The sequence below is a fragment of the Tupaia chinensis genome, unplaced genomic scaffold (genome assembly GCF_000334495.1).
Source record: "Tupaia chinensis unplaced genomic scaffold, TupChi_1.0 Scaffold000115_1, whole genome shotgun sequence".
NCBI lineage: Eukaryota > Metazoa > Chordata > Mammalia > Scandentia > Tupaiidae > Tupaia > Tupaia belangeri.
The window spans coordinates 8,663,142-8,674,905 of record NW_006159579.1 but is presented as its reverse complement, the minus strand read 5'-3'; the positions used below and the strand labels follow the sequence as shown (position 1 = coordinate 8,674,905).

At 41.0% G+C, this 11,764-nt stretch overlaps 1 protein-coding gene across 1 annotated transcript in view; it reads right to left on the bottom strand.

Moving 5' to 3' along the window:
- The window catches only part of TOP1 (DNA topoisomerase I), a gene marked incomplete at its 5' end in the record, with an annotated part of 71,168 nt that overhangs the window by 49,021 nt on the left and 10,383 nt on the right, over nucleotides 1-11,764 (bottom strand). The window contains 2 exon segments of the mRNA XM_006144138.2: nucleotides 256-311; nucleotides 2,083-2,206. Of these exon segments, the coding sequence (XP_006144200.2) occupies nucleotides 256-311; nucleotides 2,083-2,206 (180 nt within the window).

Genomic DNA, 11,764 nt, shown 5'->3' with positions numbered 1-11,764 from the left:
CACACACACACACACACACATATATTTTTTATACTCTCTTCCTGTCGATTTTCTCTACTCATAACCACCTTCTGAACAATGTGCTGGTCAGTCTCACTAAATGATACTCTGGAAATGCTTATATTGTCTTAGCCCAAGTCTCTCATTGCTGTTTTCCTGGGAACCTTTAAAGTGGCCAGGTCAGCCTGTTCTCTCTAAGCTCCAACAACTCTACAACCCAGAAATAGGAAAGTCAATGTAACAGAGGGGTCTTACCTAGAGAAGCCATTTTCCTTCTCTTTCTTTATTTTGGCATCACCAGAGGCTCTAATCTGAAAGATAAAACAATAGTAACTGATTACTACCTTGAAAGGACTAAGTTTGAAGAAACCTCTCTCCCTTACTTAAGGATATACAGTATCAACTCTTGGGGCATCTTGATCCCAGGCTGGTTCTTCCTTCCTATTAGCAAAAATGAATAGGTGAACTAAAGGTCTTGACATTTTTCCATGACTTGCTTTTGACAAATATTCTATCTGAAATTATCCAACTGATTTAGAAAGACTTCCTTTCAAAATAGTGCCTTTATACTTTTAAATGAAAGCAGGTTCCCTTTCTCCAATAAATATATTCTACTACTCAAGGATTTGCCATTGGCAAGAGAGAGGAAACCAAACCAAAAGTAAACAAAAGCAAGATAAAAAGGAATGGTGGGAACCAGCAGTTAGTGTAATGGCTATGTCGCTGGACTCCCACGTAGTCGACCGCGGTTCGCGTTCCGGACCTGGTGGCTTAAAACTCACGCCGGGCGCGTGTGCGTGCGTGCCCAAGATCCCGAGAGGAGAATGGAGGAGAAGGGATTGCGGCGTGACCATCCCCCCTGGGGGGTGATTTCTCGCTTTCTGTCTCTATGTCTCTCTCTGTCTGTCTGGCGAGCGCACGCGCCCTACAGTGAAAATCTCTCCAAAAAAAAAAAAAAAAAGGAATGGTCTACTTTCCTACTTTTTCTAATTTAAACAAAGGATAATCACTTTCTCCTTTTTCTTCAACTTAGAGTTTTCCACTTTCTAGACTTTTCAGAAACTAAGTCTTTAAAAATCTTCATACGTATATATAAAGGGGTATACACAAGGTCTTTCTGGAAAGATATGAAACATAATCAGTGTAGTAGTTGCCTCTGGGAAGGAGGGGTAAAGTGAGTTAGGGGTAAAAGGGAGATGTCATCTTCATCATATTCCCCTATTTCATGGTTTCAGAATTTACCAAGTGCCAAAATTGCTTTTTCAAAAACTAAATAAAAACATGCTTTTTGTACACACTATTTTTTCCCAGCCAGATGAGCCTGTTTTGAAAAGTCTTGCACTAGGTATGCTGGAATTGAAAGCCACAAAGGGCACCAGCATTACCAAATTTTCACTCAGGAAGAACTTTCAATTAGTAGAAAACCTATAAGGCATTAAGGCCTTCTCCAACAACAGAATTAATTTTCTCAAGAATATTATTGTTTCTATTGGGTTGTCAGAAAAATCATGACGCATTTTTGCACAGAAAAGCGACTAGCAGATGGCATAATGATTATATCACTGGACTCCCACATAGCTGACCGCAGTTCAAGTCCTAGACCAAGCAGCCTGAAACTCACACTGGGGGTGTGGGGATGCGTTAACATGCCCCAAGTCCCAAGGAAAATTGAGGAAAAGGGACAGCAGTGGGGATATCCCTCCTGGGGAGTGATTTCTTGCTTTCTGTCTCTCCAGAGAGCACACATGCCCTATAGCAAAATTATAAGGAAAAACACAGAAAAATATGTCATGACTTTTCTGATGACCCAGTGGAAACTCTACATCAATTTACCCACTGGCAATACAAAGTAAATAAGATAATTGTATGAATAGATTTGGTACTATGAGAAACACAAAGTTGAATAGCTCAGCCTTTATAATTTAAGACTAAGGTTGGTTGGCTCTGTCTTCTGACAGAAACCTTTTCACACCAAGGCCACTGGAACTTCCTATGTAACGAAGGTACTTTTCATTACCTGCTTTTAAAAGCAGACAAAAGTACATTTTACATTCCTTCCTACCCCACTTGAAACTTCTGTACCTTTTCCTCCTTCCGTTTTTCCTTGTCTCTGTCTTTGTGTTTGTCTTTATGCTTTTCTGAGCTTCCATCTTTGTGTTTGGTTTTCTCCTTCTCTTTGTGTTTCTTTTCAGAATCTTTATGTTCACTGTGAAAAACAAAACAAGAAGGGTTAGTCCAGAGTAGGGACCACAAAGGTTCATTTCACAAGGTCAACTCAAAGAAACCCAAAGATAACTCAAATTATAGAAACTTACATGTGACTATAAAGTAAACCACATATGACTTTCTTTACCTTGGTTTGATGTTTTTTCTTTTTGCAAAGGAGCAAAGGTACCAAATAGAGAAATGTAGTCATTCTAAACCTAACAGGGCATTTTGAAAAAGTGACTAAGAACATACAGTAAGTCCAATGTATTTCTACAACATTCTACCAGCAAAAAACTAATGAAAGCTCCAACTTGAGCATTCATATCTGCTGTGAGGGAGTTAAAATCAACTTACTGAAAATGCGCTTAGTGGCTCTGTGCCAGACGTGAGACATATCACATATGTAGCTGCATCAGGGCTTTGTGCAGTGAGGTGCCAACACAGGGTGTTTCTTTCTAGCTTTCACTAGGAAAAGCTAGTTACTTCTAGATGAAACTTATAAATCCTGTTTGGTTCTTTCCTCACAATAGAAAACACCCATCTGAAAACAAGGACATGTCCTGAGCTAAGTGTTATAAAGCCTTGGCTTTTGAAGGGGTGAATGGTCATACTAATAGAATAGAAAAGGCCATGGTTCCTACAAAAAGCAAAATATAACAATACAAGGAAAACAGTATTAAATTATTCATATCTTTTTACCCTGGGATCTAACTCTTGGAAATTTTTCTTAGGGAAAAATATTACATATAAAGATGTTCATTTTTTCTAAAGAATTATTTTATTTTATTTAACTTTATTTATTTATTTAAATTTGAACAGAGAGGTACAAAGTGTGAAAGAGAGAGAAAGCAAGAAAGCAAGCTGAGAGAGAGAGAGAGAGAGAGAGAAAGCAAGCTGCCAGATCCAGGACTTGAGCCACAGTATGCCATGTGGTAGTCCAACGTCCTTAACCACTACACCACCTGCCAGCCCCAAGATGTTCATTTTTGTTCATCCCATGATAATGAAAACAAAAAAACCTCCAAGAAATTGTAAATGTAACTGTTAACTGATGTAACTAACAACAGGAGAAGAAACTGATATATCAAATCATATAACTACTATGCTATAATCTGAGTCCTAAAAATATGTATGGAAAATGTTTATGACAGAGATGGAAATAATGAGCATATATAAAATGACTATGACTTATATACAAAATCCCAAGAGGAGAAGGAATTGTGGCCTGGCAATCCTCCCTTGGGGGTGATTTCTCACTTTCTCTCTGGTAAACACACGTCTTATAGCAAATCCTTAAAAAAAAAAAAAAAAAGCAAAAAGCGAAAATCACAAGCTGTAGTTTAAGATGGCAGAATGCTACAGGTATTGCTTTCTTCAGTTCAACTAGGGCAGGTAGTTAAAGAGCCTTGCTCCCCACACTAACCAATGTATTCTACAAGTTAACAAAGAGCTCAAATTCAGTGCTCTGAACTGGAGTTCTACCCTAAATGTGGGAAAACTGACAGCAACTCCAGCTGATACAGTCAGGTCTAAAATACATGGTATTTCTCACCTGTCATATTTATATTTAGAACCTTTAGCATAGGAAAAGCAAATTTCACCAGCAATAAGCTTGTTAGACTATGTTCATCCCATGAAGTTTGTTTTAAAGTGATACCTGGCTATGCAGAACACCAAAGCAGAAGAAATAAATGATAGCATTCAGTTAGGCAGAGCCATAGAACCTGGATCAAGAGAACATCTGCCGTCACACACATTTTTGTGCACCAAAGTAGTCACAACATGAGATAGGCATTTGGATTAGAAACAGGCAGAAACTCTATGAAATCTGCCAGGAAGGAAGGGAGACCAGAAGAAACAAGACCACAGATCTAGGAAAGATCTAGGTATGGGCACAGATCAGAGGATAAAATCCTCAGTTTATTGTGTTTACATATTCTACCCTTTATGTTGCTCTCAATTAGGATGTTATTTATATGTGCCACACATTTAATTTTTTTCTTTATTCATAACAGAGCACTTGCCCATGAGCACAAAGAGAGAAGAGCACCTTCCACAGTGCTCTCTGGTTGGGTCAGAATCCCCTTCTTCCAGTCTTCGGCATATCTGATCCTGGGCAAGTCACAAGCTTGCCTGGAGTGTTTCAGGCTGGCAGTGCTATGGATCTGAACTGTATGGCTTCTCTTAAGCAGCATGTTACTATTGTACCAAGCCAGTCCCTGTATGTGCCACACATTTAAAATAACAAGTTTCTACAAGGGCAGATTTTTTTTATTCACAAGGGCAGAGTATATTAGAGACCCATGGTGACCAAACTTCCCCACATTTTTGTTTTTAACGTAAGTTTCTATTTATATTGTATTCTCGTAATGTTTTACCATAATGCAATGTTTTATCAAAAATGTATCCTGTACTTTGTCAAAAGGGAAGGGGGTCTCCCAAATGCATTAATACTCCTACTATCAGTTCTCATCAATTTCTCCAGCTTTATAACAAATAGTAAATAAAATTCACAAGCAGGATAATAACCTGGTCCATTAATTTCATTTTTCCATGAACCTTTTTTTAAAAAGAATTATTATATTATTTCGTTTTATTTATTTATTTTCATTTGACCAGAGAAGGACAGAGCGAGAGAATGCACGAGAAAAAGAGAGGGAAAATGAGACACTAAGCCGCCGCCGGGTTCAGGACTCGAACCAGTCAGCCATGTTGGTAGTCTGGCGCCCTTAACCACCATGCCACCTGTTGACCCCTCCATGAACCTTTTGGAGTCTCCTTTTTACCAAAGCAAATTTATTTATAAGCACCATACTTGGTGTTTTCACATATATTATTTCATGTAATTCTCAAAACACTTTTGTGAGGTGGTTTTTGTTTGTTTGTTTGTTTGTTTGTTTAATTTTTGCTATAGTGTGCATGTGCTCTCCAGAGACAGAGAGAGAAAGTGAGAAAATGCCCACTGGAGGGATGACCATGCCACAATCTCTTCTCCTCCATTCTCTTCTTGGGATTTTGGGGATGGATGCATGCATACATACCCAGAGTGTTTTCCAAGCTGCTGGGTCCAGGACTCGTATTGTGCAATCGGTTGGTTGGGTAGGATCCAGCCACTCCAACCACCATGTCACTGGCTGGCCTTGTAAGGTGTTTTTTCGTTGTTGTTGTTTTGTTTGTTTGTTTTCTTTAATTTTAAAGAGAGATTTTTTGCTATAGGGCATATGCGGTTGCTGGAGAGAGAAAGAGAGAGCGAGAAATCATCCCCCAAGGGGATGGCCATGCCACAATCCCTTCTCCTCCATCTTCCTCTTGGGACTTGGGGCATCCACATACATGTGCCTTACATGAGTCTTAAGTCACTGGGTCCGGGACTCAAACTACAGTCAACTACATGGGAGCCCAGCAACCATTACACCATCTGCTGGCTCCATAAGATGGGTTTTTACTACCTCGTTATACTGATTTACAAAGGAGACAGTGGGCACAAGACTTACTCAATGTTACAAAGTTAGAGAGAAGCAAAGTTGGAATTTAAGGGGCCTGCAGATGATATGATTTCCCCTGGTTTCTGACAAGTTCAACTGCTGTTCAAGTCCCAGACCCAATAGCTTGAAAGTCAGGCGTACACAGACCCAAGATCCTGGAAGGAGAATGGAGAAGAGATTACGGCATGGCTATTCCCTCTGGGGGGATGATTTTTCACTTTCTCTCTCACTGTCTGTTTCTCTCTCTCTCTCCACAGAGCCTATGCACCCTAAGGCAAAAACTTCTAAAAAAAAAAAAAGGGAAGGGGGTGGTTGGCATTTAAACTTAGTTTTTCTATCTCCAAATTTAATGTATTTCCATCACAATAATACCATTCCATTTCCACTAAATTGACTCCTACCACTTAACATAGACTGTTAGAGACGAATGCATGGCTAGTCTAAGATTTGATATATGAATGTCATAACTTTGTATGTGTAGTATGTGTGTGGGTTTTCCCCCCAATAAATTAATTTTTTGAAGCCCCTTTTTAAAGCTTTTTATAAGAAAAGAATTATTTAAGTTTATATTATTCTTTTTTAAAAAATGTTTGCTATAGGGCACATGCACACACCAGAGACAGACAAAGAGAGGAAAGGAAAGTGAGAAAGCAAGCAACCAGGTCCAGGACTCAAACTGCCGATGACCACATGGGAGTCCAGTGCCTTAACCACCAAGCCATCTGCTAGCTTTTGTTTATTTATTTAAAGTTTTGCTATAAGGTGTGCACTTGCCAGAGAGAGACAGAGGGATGGAGACAGAGAGAGAGAGAGAACACCTCCTGACAGGGCCTGGTCATACCACAATCCTTTTTCCTCCATTTCCTCATCCCATCAGGATTTTGGGCAAGCATGCACATGCACCTGGCTTGATTTTCAAGCTGCAAGGGCTGGGTGGTTGGCCATGTGGGACTGAGCTTTCTATGCACAGAGCTTAATGACTACACAACAGGGCCAACCCTCAAGTGGAACCTTTCTAGAACAGGAATCTTAGAGCCAAAAAGATGAAACCTTTGGAAATATTTCTCATTTTGTTCTTCCCACAAAACTACAAATGGCTTATTTAGGAGTCTTAAGTTCCTTTATGTTCCACCTTCTCCTACCTCATTCTCTTTCTCTATGAAAGCAATTCTTAGAATGCTAGTATATTTCGCTACAAAACAGTCTTTCTGGCTGTCTGGCAATCACAGCACACAAGAGTGTACACTCACAGACCTCCTGTTTTCAGCTTTACTGTTCATTATCACATCAAACAGAGACTGGGGAAAAGGAAGTAACAAATGACAACACAATGCGACAGGACCCAGGTCACTCCAGGAAAGCCAAAAGAGTCAATGATACTTCCTCTGCCTGCTGACCAGAGGGAAATCTATTCAGGAAATTCAAAGCTTCTATTAGAATAGCAACCCCCACCTTTTGTAGGTCATAATTAATCACAAAGACCAAAATGGGATGAACTAGCATCCTGACTGTCCAAAGCAAACTGACTTGTCTCTACTCCCAGTTGTTTAGATACAGGAGAACAGGTTTATATTTTTATGCTAGCAGAACAGTTGACTCAGGGTAAAGGACAGCTTGTGGTATAAGGCATTTGTTCTATTGGGGACAGTTAGACCTTTGAGTTTATGGAGCCCAACCAGACCTCTGAACACAATGTTATCATCTCTACTATTAAGTGCTGTTCCTGTCCCTGCCTCCAGAAAAAAGACAGCCAAGTATCAGGAAGTCCAACCCCTCATCCATAACCCCCACAGTAGCAGGAGGCTGGCAAACAGCATGCTTCACTGCCAGTCTTTACAAGGACTCTACTGGAATTAAGTAGCTAAGGCACTGGCAGGGGAGAGGGTGGGAGGATTCACAAGAGTGTCTAAGGCCGTGCCAAGAATGTCGGAAACAGTATTTGACCAGTGGTAGAAAACGGAGCCAATGTCGTCAGTCAGGCTTACTCATCATTTGTGATTTTTATAACACTATCTCTTTTTCCAAAAGGCTTAAGACTAGTTTGACTTTCTTTCATGGTAGCTTAAAGAACGGTATCTTCTCCATTCACAGTGAGATGATGGAAATTCTGACCAGAGCCAAAGAAAAAGTTCATATGCCGGTTGCCTTTTTTGGGGGGAGAGGTTTTTGCTATTGGACGCGTGCACTTGCCAGAAAGAGAGAGATGAAGAGACAGAGAGAAATCACCCCCTAGGGGGGTGTGTGGCGACAATCCTTTCTCCTCCATTCTCTTCTCGGGATCTTGGGCACGCACACACATGCGCCCAGCATGCGTTTAAGCCACAGGATCCAAGACTTGAACAGTGGATCCACTACATGGGAGTTCAGCGACAGAGCCATTATGCCAACTGCTGGGCCCGGTTGCCTAATTTTATAAGATATTACCCTTGTCTTTATATTGATCCTGTTAGTTTATCATCTACAATAGATACCATGTGTCAAAGTCACAAAATGGGTTTTAAATACAACAGAAGGCTGCAGGACTGGTCAGTTCAGAGGCTGGAGAGCAGCTGGCTGAATACTGAAGAAACTTCAAGAGGGCTAAATAATGTCAACCACAGCAAGCAACCCAAAGACTACATGAACACACACATTTTAACAGTAAGTCCAGTCTGCGATATGATGAAGACCAAAACACAGACAGTAGCATTCCTAGAACTTCTGTAATGGTAGTATGCATTTATCCCACAAACATGGGGAACTCTGAGACCAGAAACATCCAGTTATTGCCTATGCACAGATGCTGACTCTAGGTTCAAGGCTGAGTACACCTGGGGAAAAGATTCTGCCACACCAGCAGAGATTGGATAGCAAGAGTCAATGCTAAAGAGAACAAATGGAAAACTAAGTCACTTTTCAGAGTGGTTATGCCTGTCTTATATGTCAATTAGCAAAATTCCACTAAGAAAAAAAATGACCCACACTATTTTTAAAGCAATGATGACAAAACCTCTGGTCTGTGATGCTCACTGGAACTAAGCAAACAGGAAAGGCTGACCAGGGTTTCTCCAAGGCTCTAAGGCACTTAGGCAGGAGGGTGGGAGAATGAACGGAAGTTGGGACATGGCAGAAGGAAGCAGGGAGGGAAAAGTATTTTCTTTCTGTTCTGAGAAAGTGTATGTTATCTCTCTGGGGGTGGGAGGGCTGTATCTAATATTCTGTGAAGATAGAATGTTGCCTATGAGAAACGTGTCCCCCCCGCCCCCAAGATTTCTGCCATGGGGATATGTGCGCTCATCAGGGAGAAAGAGAGAGAAAGAGAGAAAGTAGGGAAAATCCAACAAGGGGAATGGTAACTCTGCAATTCCTTCTCTTCCTTTTTTTTTTTTTTTTTTTTGCTATAGGGTGCGTGTGCTTGCCAGAAAAACAGAGAATCAGAAAGATGGAAAGTGAGAAATCACCCCCTGGGTATTAACCCATGCGGCCATGCCGCAATCCCTTCTCCTCCATTCTCCTCTTGGGCACGCGCGCACGCACACGTGCCTGGCATGAGTTCAAGTCACCGGATCAGGGACTCAAACCGCAGTCGACTACATGGGAGTTCAGCGACATAGCCATTATGCCGACTGTTGGTCCCCTTCTCCTCCATTAAAAAAAAAAAAAAATTACTTTATTATTATTATTATTTAATTTGCTATAGGACATGCATACTCACCAGAGAGAGAGAGGAAAAGTGAGAAAGCAAGCTGCCAGATCTAGGACTTGAACTGCGGTTGGTCACGTGAGAATCCAGAGCCTTAAACACCAACATCACCTATTGACCCCTCTCCTCCATTTTTCTCAGGATTTTGGGCATGCATGAGAGAAATTTTTGCTATAGGGTACGTGAGCTTGCCAGATAGGCAGAGACAGAGAAACAGAAAGCAAGAAATCATCCCCTGGGGGGAATGGCCATGCCACAATCCCTTCTCCTCCATTCTCCTCTCAGGATCTTGGGCACACATGCACATGTGCCCAGTGTGAGTTTTAAGCCACTGGATCCAGGACTCGAACCGTGGTCAACTATGTTGGAGTCCAGCGATGTAATCATTACACCATCTGCTGTTCCTGTGCCTGGCATGATTTTTAAGCCATGGGGTTTAGGAATTGAACCATGGAGTCAGCGACATGGGATCCAGCACTTAACTACCACACCATCTGTTGGTCTCAAGGAACTATTTTAAGGGGCTAGCAGGTGACACAGTGGTGAAGGCACTGGATTCTTACATGGCTGACCACAGTTTGAGTTCTGGAACTGGTGGCTTAAAATCCCGGGAAGATAATGGAAGAGAAGGGTTTGTATTATGGCCATCCCCCCCTTAAGGGTGATTTCTCACCTTCCCTCTCACTGTCGTCGTCGTCGTCGTCGTCTTCTTCTTCTTCTTCTTCTCTCTCTCTCTCTCTCTCTCTCTCTCTCTCTCTCTCTCTCTCTCTCTCTCTCTCTCTCTCTCTCTCTCTCTCTCTCTCTCTCTTTCTCTCTGGCGAGTGTATGTGCTCTATGGCAAAAACCTAAAAATAAATAAACATTTTAAAATATTTTTTTCTTTATCCATGATAGAGCTTGAATACATACACTTGAGATAGAGAGAGAGGCACATCTGCCACAGGGTCTGGTGACCTGTAATCCCCTTCCCTCCAGTCCTCCAGCCCATCAGATCTTGAGCACTTATGCATGTGCTTGGCATGAGACCATTTAAACCAATACCAATATGCTGGGCATGTGAACAGGTACATAGGAAGCGTTAACAGGACCCTGGCTTTGTCCTCCAACCTTCTCCCTCCTACCCTTTACATGTGCTCTCCATTGTTTAAAAACAAAACAAAACAAACAAACAAACAAACACCACCAATGAAAGTACTTAACAGATACTTGAATAGCACTAAGTGCCAAGTATCACCTAAGCACACTTAGCCCTCATAACAAAACTGAAATAAGTACTAGTATATTCAGTTTACAGATGTGGAAACTGAGGTTAAGTAACTGGCTAAAGGAAACACATCTAATGAAAAAAAAAAAAAAAAAAAAGATACAAACCCAGGCGTCTAGCTCCAGTCACAAACTTTACCCATTACTTCCCACACAAAGCGAAAAAGCAGCACTGTAGGGGCAAAAGGCGCCTTCTTATCTTCTGAGAATAGGACTTAGTCATTAATGGCCCTTCCTGCTCACTTCTCAAGGCAGCAGACTCCTCTAGGCAGCAACTAGTACACAGGCCATTTCTGTAAGAAGGCCAAGAAGGCTTTAAAGCTGTGAAGGAGGGAAATCGGAGGCCCTTTCAAGAAAAGCAAAATATAATGTTTTTTAAATAGAAAGTTCCAGGTCTTTGACTCTCTCCAGTGAGTGCACGTGCCCTACAGCAAAAACTGAAAGAAAAAAAAAGGTTCAGGAAGCTTTAAAAATTGCCTCTGGGAAGAGAGTATAACAGCCAGTCCCCCAAAGACCAAAAAATGAAGGTTTCATAATACCATTCATTATCATTATAGGTTACTAATAAGCAAAGTGACACGGATTCTGGTATTGTCTTTTTAATTATCAAAACTTCAAGGTGAATGGAATCTTGGAAATTATTTCAATACTTTGTTTGCAGGCCAGGGAGCATAAAGGGATGTGCTCAAAGATGCTGAAAGCAATACAGATTCTGAATTCCCATTCTTCCCCTAAGTTCTTTATTTCTATCAATACTAATATCATAAATAGGTACACAGATATTCAAGACTGGAACCCTTTTCTTTAGGCCCCTTCATGCCATTTGTGACTAACTCCTATATCTCCCCTTTCTCAACCATTTCCAGTGACTTCTCCCAACTTTCAGACTCAAGTCTTAGCTAGTTCTGCCTCCAGTTTGTTTGTTTTCCCTTTAATTGTCAGAGGGTACATGTGCTCTTTAAAGAGAAAGAAAAGAAAGAAAGCACTTCCCAATGGTATTGGTCATACCATAATATTTTTTCCTCTCATTTCTCCCTGTCAGGATTTTGGGTACACATGCAGATGAGCTCAAGTGTTTTTTTTTTTTTTTTTTTTTTTTTTTTTTTTTTTCCAAGCCCCCAAGGCT